At 43.3% G+C, this 17,478-nt stretch overlaps 1 protein-coding gene across 5 annotated transcripts in view; it reads right to left on the minus strand.

The window, feature by feature from the left end:
• The window catches only part of CPED1 (cadherin like and PC-esterase domain containing 1), a 204,872-nt gene that overhangs the window by 17,062 nt on the left and 170,332 nt on the right, over positions 1-17,478 (minus strand). For 4 of the 5 annotated variants that reach the window (XR_010590127.1, XM_065556067.1, XM_065556063.1 and 1 more), the window contains one exon: positions 13,498-13,634. Coding sequence is in view for 3 of the 5 variants with exons in the window: in XM_065556067.1 (XP_065412139.1) it covers positions 13,498-13,634 (137 nt within the window). In the remaining 2 variants the exon portion in view is untranslated. Of the gene's footprint in view, positions 1-12,870; positions 13,001-13,497; positions 13,635-17,478 lie in introns of all 5 variants that reach the window. The other variant, XR_010590128.1, reaches the window with a different exon arrangement.

A 17,478-nucleotide genomic window follows, 5' to 3' on the forward strand; every position in this document is an offset into this window, starting at 1 on the left:
TAGCTGCATTAGCTTTAAAGAAATGCTATTTGTTTGTTTGGGTTTTTTTGAAGGAAAAATGAAGGTCAAAAAAGCTTCTGAAAACTCTCAGAGTATCCTGGAGTGTGACACAACAAGCAGGAAGCATCACTGCTCAAAGATGGGCAGAGGCTCCACAATGACAGAGAAGACACTTCAAGAATCCTGCATTACCCTGGATCTGTTACTGCTCCAGGCAACCAAGCACATGCTTGGGGCGGCACCTGGTAAGGGGTGGCCAATCTTGGGGTGGCAGGGGGCAGCGCGGTGCGGCATTCTGCGGGGAGGGGGGCGCTCCGGCGGCTCGGCGCTCGGCTGGGGGGGCGGCGTGGGGCGCGGCGCTCAGGGAGGGGTTCCGGTGGTGCTCGGCGGGGGCGGGGGGGCGGGCTCCAGCGGCGTGGCGCTCGGCGGGGGGGAGGGGGGAGCGGCACAGGGCGCAGCGCTGGGAGGGGGGTTCTGGCGGTGCGGCGCTCAGCTGGGGGGGGAGGGGGGCGGCTCGGCGGGGCGGCGCTTTTTTTCGCTGCTTGGGGCAGCAAAAAAGTTAGAGCTGGCCCTGCCCTGGATTCACAGTGGTGTAAAAGAGCAGAGGTTGGCCCAGGATTTCTTACTTGACTAATGGTCCCCTGTACTGATTTTGCAGCAACAACCTACAAATCCCTTGAGCTCTTCTATATATGGAGGCTATCCCTAGTGCATCACATCAATAGTGTAGCTGGTCACCAACCCATTGCGGCTGTATGGTGCCCTCCCAAATAAGAGAGAATGCAAGGCAGAGTGTTATGCCAAAGAGTACAAAGGAAAAGGAAAATGAGTTTTATTGCAGCATGCCAGAACCGTGCTTGCGTTCCATCCCTTTGATCATCTTTGTCACTTGCCTCTGGATCCTTTCCAGTTTCTCTACATCCTTCCTATACATTGGTGACCAAAATTGGACACAGTACTCCAGCTGGTCTAACTAGCGCTAAGTAGAGAGGTACTATCACCTCCCATGACTTGTATGCTATGCCTCTGTTAATGCAACTTACAATTGCATTTGTTTTTGCAACAGCATCACATTGCTGACTCACGCTGAGGTCGTGATCCACCACAACTCCCAGATATTTCTCAGCAGTGCTGCTGCCAAGCCAGTTTCCCCCCATTCTGTATTTGTGCATATGGTTTTCCTTCCCTAAGTGTAGCACCTTACATTTGTGTTTGTTGAATTTCATTTTGTTGCCTATAGCCCAGTTCTCCAATTTATCCAAGAACCTTCTGAATTTTAGCTCTATCCTCCGAAGTACTGGCAACACCCCTAGCTTTGTGTCATCTGCACACTTGATCAGTACGCTCTCTATACATACATCCCAGTAATTAATAAAAATATAAACAACACTGGAGCCAGAACAGATCCTTGTGGAACCCCACTTGAGTCCTCCCTCCAACCCGACATCATTCCATTAATAGTTACTCTTTGTTTGGTTGTTTAAGGAATTATGTATCCACTTAATGGTAGTTCTGTCGAGCTCGCATTTCTCCAGCGTACATATCAGAATGTCATGTAGGACTGTGTCAAAAGCCTTGCTGAAGTCCAGGTATATTATGTCCACCAAATCAGTTACACTGTCAAAGAAGGAAATTCATGTTGGCTGCTAGTGATTACCCCTTCATCCTCCAGGTATTAGCAAACTGAATGTTTTTTACATTGCTCTAGTAGCTTCTCAGGTATAGAAGTCAGGCTGACAGGTCTATAGTTTCCCTGCTCCTCCTTTTAAAGTTAAACACTATATTAACCCTTCTCCAGTCTTCCAGGATCCCTTCTAGCATCCATGAGTTTGTAATTATTATTGCCATTGGCTCTGAGATTTCTTCAGCTAATTCAGCCAGTATCCTCAGGTGAATAGCATCCAGCCCTGCTGATTTGAATTCATTCAAATTATTCAGAAGATCGCTGACGTCTTCTTTACTTATCCCAATCTGCATCCCTTCCCCTTTATTGTCTATGGTAATGTTGCTAGTCATCCGGTCAGATTTTTTTTTTTAGAGAAGACTGAAGCAAAGTAGCCATTGAGCCTTCCTATCATCTTCCATTACCAGCCCACCTTCTCCATGGAGCAGCAGACCCCACACTATCCTTGATCTTTCTTTTTTGTCTGATGTATTTGAAGAACCCCTTCCTGTTGTCTCTAGCATTTCTTGCCAGCTATAACTCACTCTTTGCCTTGGCTTTCCTGATTTTGTCCCTACATGGTCAGGCTATTCCCACGTATACCTCCTTGGTGACATGCCCCTCCTTCTGTTTCCTGTATGTATTCCTTTTGGTTTTTAGATTGCTAAAAAGTGTTTTGTGGAGCCACATGGGCCTCCTGTGACTCTTCTTAACTTTCTCTGTGTTGGAATAGCTTGATGTTGAACCTCTAGTGTTACATCTTTTTAAGAACTGCCAGCCCCCTTCAATTCCTTTTCTTCCTAACTGGTCTTTCCATGGGACCTTGCCTACTATTTCTCTGAGTCGGTTGAAATCTGCCTTTCTGAAGTCCAGTGTCCTTGTTTTGCTGTTCTCATTCCAGCTAATCATTTCACGGTGGAACTGAAATCTTTTGGAAAGGGGTTTTGCAAAATATCAGAGCATTTGCTTAAGCAGAATGTGAAATCTTCCATGGCAACCCTGGGGCAGAGACTTTAAAGTCTGCTGACTGCCTTCTGTGTACGATGCTAGCAGTCTGGAGGCCCCCCCGAGCTTAGAACACACTGAAAACGAAGGCCAACATGCACTACAGGTTTTAAAGGACTGGGCTCGATCTAGCACAATCTTTTTAAATCCCCATTCTGCAAAGCTGGTCCATCTTCATTGTGTTCTGCGCATGGGACCCTCAGAGCTCAACCTTCAAAGCAGCCACTCTTTGGTAAATTGGCACTCTTTTCACTGAAGGCTTGGGGGACCAGGAGGCCAGTGAAGAGTGGAATATGGCCCTGGGAAACATTCATGAGCTTCAGTTAACCAGGAGTTTCAATTAACCAGCATTCAGTAAATCAACTTAATCAGGGCTTAAATTCTCAGGAAGCATTTCCCAGAGCTCCCCACACCTCCACCTACTAGACAAACAAAAAGCTACTTGAGGAGGCTCCACAGCTGTATCATGTTGTTTTCATACTTTTTTCTTCCCTGACCTTGCTCCTCAGATCAGTTGTGGCATGTCTTCTTTTCCTGATTCAGGAGCTCACATACGGCTCAGCATTGAACAGCGTGCGAGTCTGCCCTGCCAAGCTAATGAAAAGTAGCGTTGATATGGTCAGCATTTTCGGAGATGATCGCAAAGGGGTCATGATTATGTTCATGTGCAAGAAACCCCGTTCACATTCAACTGATGTTATTGGTATGCATAGGTGCCGAGTTCCTCTTTACCGGGGCGGGGGGGGGGGGGGGAGGGGGAAGGGTTCCCCCAGGCCCAAACCCCACTCCAACCCTTCCTCCAAGCCCCCACCCTGCTCCACCTCTTCCTGTCCCTGCTTCGCCCCTGTCCCTGTCCCCACTCCATGCCTTTCCCTAAGCCCCACCCCACCTCTTCCTGCCCCCTCCCCTGAGAGTACCCCATCCCTGCTCCTCCCCCCACCATCCCAGCACCTCCTGCATGCCACAGAACAGCTGATTGCAGTGGCCAGGAGGCACTGGGAGAGGGAGGAGTTGATCAGCGGGGCCGCAGGTGAACGAGAGGTGCTGGGGGGAGTGGGGGAGCTTGGCTGGAGCACCCACGGAGTCAGCACCTATGTTGGTATGGTACTGAAGCACTTTACAAGAGATTTTACAGGAGCTGGCATTGCCTTCTGGTGACCGTCCTTGTATTCGCTGAACCCACACACTACCGCTCTCTCATCCAATTGCAACCTATGGCAGTGAGCCTTGACTTCACATTCCCCATGGAGTATGGTGGCATCCTGCGGCCAGTTCCTAGGATATAGAACTTTGACGTCAGCAGCAGGTTGCTCATCCGTTTTGTCTATGAGCCTATGCTGCAGCTGGTTTGCCAAACTTCTGTAGAATTGGGATCAGTTGATTGACATGATGCCTCTTGTGTTTGTGTCCAGCGCGATTTCCTGAAATTCCATCGCAGCTTCAGCTTCTCACGCAAGCCTCTCTTGCTCCCCTGGTTCTTTCACTCTCTGCTCAAAAACACAAATCTGCCTAGGAATTTTGTCTTGTGCACTTTGGATATTGATTTCCCTAGACTGTGGCTCCAGTGACAGTCCCGCTAACATTTGTAGAGCATCAGAAAGTATATCTTTTTCTTTACCTTGTGCTTCTGCTGACTGCTGGAAGTGAAGAAAGAGAGCACGGTAATTCTTCCAGACCACTTTCACTGCACAGCTACTTGATGCAACCCAACGCACCCAATTTTCAAGATTTTTACATGCAAAGAGGCCGCACATTCTTGAAGTTCCCTTGCGCTTTTAGGGGAGGCATGGTACAGAGTACAGTTTGTCTATAAATACTTTAAAGTGGTTGACTCCATGAACATCCTGCAGGAGCTCATGAACAGAGAGGTCCAATCAGTGGGCGGAGCAGTGCCAGACAATTACCTTTGGAAAACGCAGCTGTAGAAGCCGCTCCGCTTTTCTGACCTAGTGTGACTATGGCTCCAGCACAAGCAAGAGCCTCCAAGTGTTCCTTTAAGTACCGTCAGCCTCCGTGAATCCAACTGCATCCAACTTTTGCAGCAAGATTCTGGCAATGGTTGAGGCATCAGCGGCTGGAAGCTCGATTAGGTCAACAAACCTGTTCATAGGCTCCTCCATCTCTCCATTGCAAATCGTGTAGGTGATAAGAGTGGAAGCCTGGCTCAAAGTAGTTAACTCATCAATCATCACTGTGATTTTGCACTTACGAGATATTATATTTTTAAATATTTTTTCTTCATTTCCTCCACAATGTGCTGCTGTATGCTAGTGCAGATGACATTTTAGTGCAGAATTCGCCTCATATTTAGTCCATTTAACGTCTGCAGATCAATTTCTGTTTCAAAATTGTAGGAGGGACGATTTTGTTTTGCCAGTTTGCACACAGCACGGAATACTCCCCACATAGCTTCAATATGCTGCGACTGCCCTGACACTTGACATGCCATCAATATATCTTTCTCTGCCTCACTCTGAATATTTTCTGCAGCTTTGTGACTCTGAGACTTTGTGCTCATAAATCTTTTTCCACAGAGACGTCATTTGTTTTAATTTGCTGTCCCCATAGCTTGAAACATCAGAAATTAGCCCAAGCTTTAACCTCTGCTCATAACTCTGAGAGACTGTACTTTTGCACAGATGCTGCAACCCAGCTTAGCTTTTCTAACATTTAGTCACAAGTTTTTTTTCACGAAAATCATTTTTTTGGCTGTCTGATTAACACAGCGGTAGGTCACTCCTGCCACATTCAGGTTCATCGTCATGTTCTTCTTGCTCATCAGGGATGCTTTATATGGCCTCTTCATCCTGACGAATAACAGTGTCACTAACTTCCCCACCGGCCTCTAAATCAGAGTTTCCTTTTTCTTGTGAAAAACAGACATTTAATTTTTTGGACTCATGCTGGGGAATTGAGTACTGTACACAGAAGTTAACCATACACATAAATCAGGTGTGATTACCTAAGGACCTTCGCCCTTGTTGATTATGTCAGAAAGACGTGCTTGCTCACATTCTTCGTCAGCCACCCGTATCTGTCATCTGCTCTCCATATACAGTACGTAAATATGTTAATTTCCCATAATTACCATGAAAATAAATTGCACAGTATTCACAAAAATAAATTGTCACATAATTATTTTTATTAAAGCTTCTGCCCATAGGGGTTGGGGGGGCAGGTGCGGCTATAGGCTTCTGCCTTGTGAGGTGGCGGGGCTCTGGGCTTCTGCTGCAGAGCAGGGGTCTCAGGGCTTTAGCCTCACAGGGGTGGCTGGGGAGTGCCAGGGGTCAAGGTTTCAGCCTTGCGGGAGATTCTGGGGCTGGGGGTTTCCACCCCGTGGGAGGCGTGCTGGGGCTTGGTTCTTCATTCTTGTGGGAGGTGCACCAGGCTTCAGGTGTAGGGCCCTGTGGACCCCCTGAAACCAGCTCGTGGCCCCCCAGAGCTGTGAATATATTTATTGGAGCTGGGCTCCAGCCAGCTCCAGCTGAATTTAAGCCCTGAATGTAATCAAATGTGCAGTAGCCATAGCACCATTTACTTCAGTTCAGTTGCACCAGTTTACCTCAGTTCTGCATCTGGCCTTTAGCATATAATGGAAATACCTCAGCAGAGGGGATGTGTATAAGATCGGATGCTTAGCTGTGTGACATTCACAAATGAATGATTCAGTGTTTACAATGTGCTATATCTTGGTTTCTTTACAGTCTTCAAGTAAATGGGAATTTTATCTGCATGAGAACTACAGGATCACATTTTTACTTCATATAGTGCAACATTTCTGCAGAGACAGTGTCTTTGGTTGCAGAGGTTTAGTGTGAAAAATTCCCATTACGACCAAACAGGCTTCAATAAATGGTGTAAGAATAGTGGAATTCCACTTCTTAGCCGGACCTATCATTATAAATTAACCACACTTACGAAATTTAAACACCTTTAAGTCCAAAACACCACTTAACCCTAAGACATTATTCAGAAAATATAAACTAGAGTCCCTGTTTTAACAGCTGAATTTCAAGTACTTCAACAAATATTGCCTTTTCATATTTCCTGTTCTTAATTACACATGGCTCACAGGTATTTTATTACCGGGCTAAACTCAGAATAGTATGTTAGAATGATAAACAAAATACAACCTTTTTTCCTGGTTATTTAGGTCAGATTTCTGTGCATTGCTAATTGAATGGCTAGTTAGCTCTTAGAATCTCTTTCCCATGACATCTTTTAAAAAGTTATCTTGTATAATAATTAGTGTTATGCTTTAATAAGTCTCATAAATCTTACAGCGAAAGCTCATTAACGATACAGTTATATGGGGTTGTGTCACACAGATGTAATACAAATTTATCCTCTATTTTGATTGCACATTTCTTTGATATAATTAGGTTATGCGTACGTAATTCCCCCAGTGACTAGAATCTACAGTGTAATGTAGCCTGCGTTCAATTTGCCTTAACCAGGAGTTCAAAGGCAAAGAGACTACAGATACTAGAAGCTAGCTGAATGAGAATCCCTCCCTGCAGAAATCTCCTTCAGTTTCAATATTTTAGATCACTTTCCTGTTTGTTGTGTTTGAAATGCAAACATGTGATGGATTAGTGCTGCAAACACACCATAAAGTAAAATAAGGCCCCTTATAAACGGTTTTGGGGGATTTATATCCTGTTTCATGTCACAACCAATTTGTGTCTTATTCTTTCACCACAGGTGGTCTGAAGTTCACATGAAACAGAACTAACTCACACATACAAAAGTTAAAAAGTAGTTAAATGACAAAACAAAGACACCTGGAAAACATAGCCAGAGTGAATTACATTTCTGTTATAAAGAACCAAATATATTTTATAAATTATCTCTGAAATACGCACAGATTTTAATACAAGAAATAATTACTTATTTCAACTTAGATTGAAGTAAGAAAAACTAAACTAAAACCCATTTATTCTCTACGTTTTATTTATAGCAAAGTTATGGGATGTACACAATACAATAGAATTGTATTTTAGAAATGTGAATAAAAAAAGTTAAAACTTCATTCTATTGCATTTTTAAAACTGCATTCTATTGTTTCCCTATGAAACATGAAGAAGCCACAGTAATGATCTTACAATGTATACCTGATGTTCTTAGATATGCTGACTTTCATCCAAAAAGAGGCCAAAGTTATTTACAAACTTCATGCAACCTGTTTCATTTAATCTGTCTCTGAAACGCCGGTCCCTCATAGGTTAAGCAAAGCAACTGTTACCAGTTCACAGACACATTACACAACAATTCAGGCTAGAAGGTAAAGAATTTATTTTTAAAGTATTTTCACTGGAATTTGACAAGGGACATTGGAATTAACATCCCTACTTTTTATTTATTTATTTATTTTAGTGCTGTAGGGATTTTACACAACCATAGATGTTCAGGTCCTCAGTATTACATCTGAGCTGTAAGAAATCACCTTCAGGAGAACAGTATCCAGCAACACCATACTGAGGCACTAGTTCAGTACTGACTCAGAGGAAAGTTTTCAACCTAATAAATCATGAATATCACTTCCTGCTGGCTTTTCCTATTCAAAAGCTAACTGTGTCCAAGCCTGTTTATTTTGTGCCTTATGACAAGATTAACACTGTTCAAAAGTCAAGTTGGGTCAGGCCAAGTTAGTACTTCGATGGGAGACTTCCAAAGATAATTCAGTTGAGGCCATTGTTCCAGCTAAGGCAATCATGCTAGTCACATACACACACATATATAAGACATATATAGAGAGAGAAGTTGCGAAATAAAAAAAGCAATAAAGTGTTTGTTGTTTATATATAAAGGTTTTATGTACTTGAGATCAGAGCTCAGATACTATGGTGGCAATGTGACCGGGTGGGTGGAACATTGGGCTAGATCTCAAGGGATTTATTCCTGACGCTGCCACTGGCCTGCTGGATGACTTTGGGCAAGTCACTTCCTCTCTGTGACTCAGTTTGTCCATCTGTAAAATGTGGGTAACGATACGTTGTAATGCACTTTGAGCTCTAGAGATGAAAAGTGCTATAGAACAGCTTGGTATTATAATTTACTGTGGTGAGGGAGCTCATACTAAATTCTAGAATAGATAGGTAGATAGATCAGATGAGCATATTACTTTTGAGTGGGGGAGCCATGACTGAGTTATGCAGAGTCTTCATTTATCTTCAACAAATGGCAAAAGAAACTGCGCAGCATGCTACACCAACCCCTCCCACCTTCCAGCCCCCGACTTATTTGGGCATTTCTAGAACATAAGACTGGCCATACTGGGTCAGAAAGGTCCATCTAGCCCAGTATCCTGTTTTACAACAGTGGCCAATGCCAGGTGCCCCAGAGGGAATGAACAGAACAGGTAATCAAGTGATTCATCCCCTGTCGCCCATTCCAAGATTCTGGCAAACAGAGGCTAAGAACACCATCCCTGCTCATCCTGGTTAATAGCCATTGATGGACCTATCCTCCACGAACATATCTAGTTCTTTTTCGAACCCTGATATATTCTTGGCCTTCACAACATCCTCTGGCAATCAGTACCACAGGTTGACTGTGCATTGTGTGAAAAAATACTTCCTTTTGTTTGTTTTAAACCTGCTGCCTATTAATTTCATTTGGTGACCCCCTAGTTCTTGTGTTATGAGAAGGAGTAAATAACACTTCCTTATTTACTTTCTCCACACCAGTCATGATTTTATAAACCTCTATTATATCCCCCCCTTTTCCAAGCTGAAAAGTCCCAATCTTACCAATCACTCCTCATATGGAAGCCATTCCATACCCCTAATCATTTTTGTTGCCTTTTTATGAACCTTTTCCAATTGCAATATATCTTCTTTGAGATGGGGTGACCACATCTGCACGCAGTATTCAAAATGTGGGTGTACCATGAATTTATATAGAAGCAATATGATATTTTCTATCTATCCCGTTCTTCATGATTCCCAACATTCTGTTCACATTTTTTGACGTCCACTGCACATTGACTGGATGTTTTCAGAGAACTATCCACAATGACTCCAAGATTTATTTCTTGAGTGGTAACAGCTAATTTAGACCCCATCGTTTTATATGTATAGTATAGTATATGTATATTGCGCCTTTCTTTTTCCTCTAATCTCCCTATACATGTCAGCTTTGAAATATTTTGCTTATTATATTATAGAAATAATCATATCATTAGTCTGGGTGGAATTTAGCTTTGAGCACTTGTGGAGTCATTAATGTACATAACAGTTTGAAATTAATCTCCCAGGATTTGGGAGATGTAAATATTTATATGATGGTTATCATGATGTCATGTGATATAAACATGTTCATTCACAACAAATATGCACAGTACTGATACACCCCACTTAACCACCTTTCAAAAGGAACAAAAGTGCTAAAATATAAATGCATTAAAATATGCAGAACATTTACTAAAGTCCTTTTTGAAGAACACCTAATTAACAACACAGTATTTAGGACCTGATTCTCATTTACAGCAAGGCTCTTTTACAGAGTGGTACAAAGGAACCTGAATGTGATCAGTCCCTGACAGTCCAATGTAATACAACTTTTGGGCCACTCCAGCTCAGCCAACTCACATGGGAACAAGTCCCTCCTACTGCAGAGCAGCTACTCACATGAGCCAGGATCTGCCCTTATTTGATTTAGTCACTTATGCTCAAATTATCCCAAAATGCTTCACACAGTTAATCCCATTGCAAAGTCAAAATAAAAATAATACCAGAGGGAAAGAAAAATTAAGGTGTACTGGAGAAATATAGCAAAAGCTAAAATGCCACAGAAATTAGATTTTAACAAAGAACAGACCCATTAAAAGAACTGTCTCAAACAAATGTCTGTGCTGAGACAAGAGCATCCAGTCAACAGATTTCTGCCCTATGGAAGGTTATTTGACAAATCTTTTAGCTTTACAGAGTTTTCTAATTACTTATTACAATAGAGTCAACTGCCTCCAGAGCACCCCCTTGGGGCCAGGGGTACTTCAGCATTGCCCTGCCTCTGTTTGCTCCTTCTTCAGGATTTAAACTCCACACAGTCCAAAGGATTCGCTCCACACCCCCTGGGGTCCAGTTTATTCAGTGCTCAGGTCCATTGGCCCTCCAGGCCCCAACCACAGTTCAGTGTCTCTCTCTTGATAATCCAAAATAACACAGCCTTTCAAAAGAGAACTACAAACTACTAGGGTTGCCAAGTTTGGTTGGAGGAATTCCTGGAGATTTCATCACCTGACATAATCTTTAATGAAAAATTAATCTTTAATTCCTGGAGACTCCCGGACAATCCTGGAGGGTTGGCAACCCTACAAACTCTCCCAGCCCTCATCCCAGTTTCAGATGGGCACAGATTGTCCTCTGTCAGGGTCTGGCTTTCTGCCTCCTGCCTGGAGACTGTCCTTCTTTACAGGCCCTCCCCACTGGTGCCTTCCTACCTGCTGACTCAGGGCCCTGCAGGAGCCTTCATTCTCTTTACATACTTTACAGAGACAGCCACCATTTCCTGGAATCACCTGATTCCTTTCAGAGGGGTTCATTCTGTAATCAGGACAGGGGCTAACCTCCAGCCATTAAGGGGTGAGCCACCCGGTTGCACTCCCCCTGTTTTGTATTGTCTTTATCATTAACAGAGAGTCACTGTAGTTTACATGGGGCCTGATTCTGATCTGTCACTGGAGTAAATCACTGACTTCAATGGAGTTACTCAGGATTTACACCACCAGAGCTGAGATTAGAATCAGGCTCATGAACTTCAGGCATGCATACTTCTTCTATTTTAATAGACCCTTTAACAAATGTTGGGACTGATTTTGGTGCTGGTGAGAGGGAGGGAGTGTTGTACGGTCAGTCATGCACTGGGTGACTAGGCACTCTGTACACTTCCCAACTCGGTTTTGGGAATGCATCTTCATTGGGATATGCTGCTCCCTTGTTATCTACAGCCTTTGATTCACTGGCCAACTTGTGGTGGGTTATTGATGTGAACAAATAGCCACATACCTTAAGGACTAGGCTGAGGCCATCAAACTCTTCATTTGTGACCTCAACCACTCCAAAGGTTACTGTGTTGTACATGGGGGCAAATCCAACTCCCACTCTTTGGCACAATTCTGCTACTCATATGGGAGTAGGGTGACCAGATGTCCCGATTTTATAGTCCCAATTATAAAACAGTCCCAATTTTTGGATCTTTTTCTTATATAGGCTCCTATTACCTCCCACCCCCTGTCCCGATTTTTCACATTTGCTGTCTGGTCACCCTTTATGGGAGAAGGATCTGAAGAAGCCATGGAAGGCATCCACACCCACAGCCTGATATGGAGTCTAATTTCATGGAGGCGCCGAGTGCGGCAACAGGCAGTAAACTGGGGGTGAGCTGGAGAATTTGATGCACTGTCTCTGGTCCATGCCCTCTATGAAAGGGAGTGCTAGAGCTTTGAAGGCTCTGTGGAGTTACTTCAGTACTGCTCCACTGCCTGAAGCAGTGAATTCCTCTTTTCCCCATGGAAATGAAGTTAATCTGGATTTACACCAGTGTAACTCAGATTGGAATTGGGCCCAGTGGCTAAGGACTCAGCAACAATGTGACAAAGTGTGCATTCACGCTTGCATAAAAAATGTATTTTAACTTAAAAAAAATCCCATTCCCTTGCAAACTGTCCCTGTATTACCATGACATTGTAATACAATCCATCCAGCTGTGAGGGTCCTGAGCCTGTCCTAGATCATTCAGCAGTGATTGCTCCAAGATAGTATCAGACTGTTATTCTGTTGGGAACTGTCTACAATGTCCCAGGCTCTCTTCTCTTTTAATAAAGGGGACATTTGGAGCTAGATGCACCGTAAATTAGGGTCAAGTATTCTCCCTAGCACCTGGCCCAGAAATGAAATGGCTTTAGTGGAGCCACTCCAATTTATGCGGGTGTAACTGACAGCAGAATCTGTCCCGCAACTGGATTTGCACAATCCAGAAGCGCCCCTGTCTCAGGGAAAGAAACAAAGGGAGAAAGAAGCCAGATTTCAATGAAGGACCTTGTGCTGGCTGAGAAGTGGCCAGTTAAGAAGAAAGGAAGGAAGAAAAATACAAAAGAGTAATTATTTTTTTCTGAATAGAGATGGTCTCTGGTTTAATCCAAAAGACATTTTTTTTACCTAGGAAATATATTGTCAAAAATCTTTATAACCATTACTTACTTTCTGGACACTTGTATTCCCAGTAATTGTACCTGAATCTCAGCTCAGAGATCTCTCTCAAATGTTATACAGTCATACCATGCCTATTAAGAAGACACTGTATTTCCAAGCAATCACCTTAGAAGTTTCACTATAAGAAAAGAATGTGCAAGAAGACTTTGTAAGATTAGTATGCACAAGCAATGCCATGCATTAGGTATACAGCAGAAGAAACAAAGCTTGCATGCAAAGTATGTGTCAGTCTCGAACAACAATGCAAATTATTTTTCACTTGTAAGGCTTACATGCTTACTACTGCCAAATGCACTACAGGTATTTCATAGCCAACTATCTGTTATGTCTTGAAATTTCATTAATATCAACTGAAGGTCTATGTCAAATGGCAGTGTAAAAAATACATTATAAGGGGTTCAATTCTACATAATCATTGTTTGTCGTGATCTGAATCCCTTCTAACATTCCTCTAGCAATGTTATAAAAAGTGATTTTTCTTATACACTAATCACAATGCATATTTCTTCACATTTGTAAAGAACTTCAGGACAATAAAGTTCAGTGTGAATAGACGTGGATGATTTATCTTCTGTTACAGATACAGCAGGCAAAAAAGATAAATTGGTTGCATACCTTTCTGCCTTCTACACATTGCTGGAGCTCTGGCTTAGTCAGGACAGAATACTGACAGTTGTGTGGCTGCCATGTTATTTCTCGCCAGTCACAGGTTCTGTTGTCAGCACAGCTGAGGCAAGGCACAATCCACTGCCCTGGAAAACAGCAAAATGTCTTTTGACTTTCCTACATATTTTTGTCAGCAGGCTAAGGTACTCTTACTACTTAATTAATGAGATACTGTCTAGTTCTGTCTCATGTAGGTTTTAATAATTTTTAACTCTCTGTTATTTTGGAAGCTTGAAAATAGTATTTCTTGCTTCTGTGCTAGCTCCTTTTCCAGTTAGCAAACACTGGTATTTTTGCTTCGTCTGAAAAATTTGGGAATGTCCAGATCCAGTGTTTTAATTTGGGCTCATTCCTAGTTTTCCTTCCTTGTACCAGCCAATCCTTGCTAGGAAAGGAAGCATGATTCAAGTGGGTAATGCACAAAAACGAGACAGAGAAGAAGATGTGGAGTAGAATTTTCAAAAGTGCTTAAGTGACTGAGGAGCCTAAGTCCCATTTTCAAAAATGACTTTGGTGCTAAGGTCTCACTGAAAGTCAATGAGATTTAGATTCTTAAATGCCTATGTCGTTTTTTGAAACTAGGACTTAGGTTCCTAAGATGTGGTTTACACTACAGACCTTTATCAGTATAACAACATCGTTCAAGGGTGTGAAAAATCCACATGACCTACCCCTCCCAACCCCCCGGAGACAGCACCATATCTCCTATCACAATAGCTACCACCTCTTGGATAGGTGGATTAACTAAGCTGATGGGAGAGCTCTCTTCCATAAACTTAGAGCGTCTTCATTAAAGCACTACAGTGCCACAGCCACACCGATGGAGCGTTTTTAGTGTAGATGTGCCCTAAGTTACTTATGTGCTTTTCAAAATTTTACCCCTAAGTCTTAGTGAAAATTTATAGAACTAAGGGCATATCTGTATAGTGAGTTAATGCTCAGCAAGCCAGAGTGTGACTCTATACAGCACACCAGCTTGCCATGCACTTACTCTCTGTGTGGACCCTACTACCATGCACTAAACGTTCCCTAGTGCACTTTGACATACTCCTATTTCAAACGCACTATGTCAAAATGCACTACAAAACTTTTAGTGCCTAGTAGCAGGATCTACAGGATGAGTTAGTGTATGGTCAACCAGTGCGCTACAGAATCTTGCTCCACACTAACTTGCCATATAGAGAAGCCCTCAGGCTCTGAAGAGAGTTGAAGAGACCTGAAAGTGCTCAGCCCTCATGAGGCCAGTTCTACACTAGGAAGACTTTGCTGGTGCCAACTGCAACCCACCCATCCCTGTTCTGGAGAAACAAACTCCATTAGTAAAAATGCACCTTTGCCAGTTTAAACAATATCTACAGTGGGCTTTTGCTGGCACAGCTGTGTTGGGCACAGGTCACACCTCTTCACACCCCCTACTAACATAACCAGCCAGCAAAAATTTGCAGTATAGTCCTGGTCCTCAGTATTTGACAGCCTCTTTTCTACAACGGTGGTTTCTCTTACTGCAGCATCCTCTCTGTAGAAGGTGCTGGCAGCTGCTTCTGCAGTGGCAGGCTTAGAATATTAAACCGAGCCTTGTAAGCGGTTATTGTTTTATTTGTTCTAACTTCTCAGTAACAGGAAAAACTATTATTTAGAATTGGTTCATCTTTCCCAGAAGATTCCCTTAGGGCTGAGATCAGCCCTTCTACATTTTCAGTTGGGATGCAATTGAGGCTCAAATATCTTCATATATTCTTAGGTTCTAAGGCCAGAAGGGATCATTAGATCATCTAGTCCGACGTCCTGTATAGACCACAGAATGTCATCCAGTTACTTCTGTACTGAGCCCAATAACTTATGTTTAACTGAAACACTTCTTCTAGAAAGGCATCCAGTCTTGATTTGAAGACATCAGAGATGGCGTATCCTTAGTAGTTTGCTCCAATGGTGAATCACCCTTACTGTTGTTATGGTTGTGCCTTATTTCTATTTTTAAATTGTCTGGGTTTAACTTCCAGCCATTGGTTCTTGTTCTATCTTTCTCCACTAGGTTAAAGAGCCCTTTATAACCCAGTACTTTATTCCCATGAAGGTACCTTATACACCATAATCAAGTCACCTCTCAAGCTCTTTAATCTCTCTCTGTGAGGCATTTTTTCCAGTCCGCAATAATTTTTGTGACTCTTTTCTGCACCCTCTCTAATTTTTCAACACCCATTGTAAAATGTGGACACCAGAACTGTACACAGTATTCCAGTATCTGCCTCACTAATACTGTGTACGGAGGTAAAATCAGCACCCTACTCCCAATCAGTGCTCCCATTTATACATCCATAGATCCCATTAGCCTTCTTTGCCACACCACTGCACTGGCCAATCACCTTGAGTTGCTTGTCCACTATAACTCCTAAATCCTTTTCAGAGTCTCTGCTTTCAGATTACAGTCGCCCATTTAGGAAGTATGGGTTGCATTCATTGATCCTAGAGGTATGACCTTGCATTTGACTATATTAAAATGCAACATCCAGCCAATAAAGGGATCCATAACCCCTCCAGCACAAGAAAGGGAAGTATTGCTAAAGGCCAGAGGGGACCCGGAGGTTGTGTTAGATAAAGAGCAACCAGCTGGAGGCAGCAGGCTGGGAGCTGATGGCAAGGAGAAGGCCAGACAGGTTGGGATCTGGGAGCCAGTTTGGAAAGCAGCCTCTTGCTGGCAAAGCATCCAGTGGCAGTTGTACCAGATAGAAACCCAGAAGTATCCTGCAGGGTGGGCAGGGAAAGTGAGCATATGGACAGGCCTGACTAAGAGTATAGGTGCTGGACAAGAGGACTGGGCTCTGGCTGGGGGATCTGCAGGCCAGTGTGTGACTGCCTGCAGGAGAGCAGTAGCCTGGAGTGAGTACCTTTGGCACCAGGCCATAGGGGCCCCACCTCCTTACCCCTGGACTGGACAGTCCTGAGGGGCTGTGTTAGGAACTTAACTTAATGTAACTTAAAGCAATCATTAATTGCACCATTTATTGCTGGCATCCTTCGCTATTCCTCAGATGCTGTGCTTGTGGAAACACACCAAGGGCTAGAGACTGAAGGGCCTAGTGCTTGGAGCACCTCTAGCACTTGCCACTAAGCCTGTGGTACGCCCAGCACGCTACCAGCCATCTAGGGGACTGGTGTTCCACAGCACTCAGAGGGTACACAGCAAAGAAAAACCCACGGCGAACCCAAGTCAGTTGGCATGGGCCAGCTGCAGGTTTTTCTTTGATGTGTAGACATACCCAGAGCGACTCCCTGCAGTGGGGCCGGTTACAATAGTTATATGGCCAGAGCTGATGAAACACCTCAGATACGTGCACTACCTTCCATAATTGGGCATCTCTGGGCCAAGTTATCTGGAAGACACATTGGCAACTTAACATTGATAAGTGCAAGTGACATAGGAGTTGTAAGTTCAAACAAATTGAAGGTATGAAACTTGCTATAAGGTGGGTCAAGTGGGTAAAGAGACTCAGCAAACACAGGTTGGATCAGGTTCAATATTGCTACTCCAGTAAGGATAAATGGCATGAAGGCTTGGCTTCAAGTCTATCCTGATAAGGCTAAGGTCAATGTATTGGTTGTGCAGTATGGAGGAGGAATCTTTGCAGATAAGTAAATGCCTGTGGATTCTTCAATTCCTTGCTTGGTACATTTTTTTCTTGTTCGTTAAGAGGACAGGAATTCATTCGGTGCTGATTTAACTGAATGGTTTATTTTAAAATTGTAGGCTTGGGGATATGCTTTTCAGGGCACTTCTGAGCAATAGCTACATATTTGTGGGCCTCTGTCAGCTCAAGAAAAACCAGAGAGCCCAAAGAGATCCACAGCATATAGGGCATTGAGTCACACTAAATCAGAAGGACTAGGAGATTTAGGAGGATTGGCAATGGAATCCAGATGTAAAGCTTTTAA

The sequence above is a fragment of the Chrysemys picta genome, chromosome 1 (assembly GCF_011386835.1).
Source record: "Chrysemys picta bellii isolate R12L10 chromosome 1, ASM1138683v2, whole genome shotgun sequence".
Lineage (NCBI taxonomy): Eukaryota > Metazoa > Chordata > Testudines > Emydidae > Chrysemys > Chrysemys picta.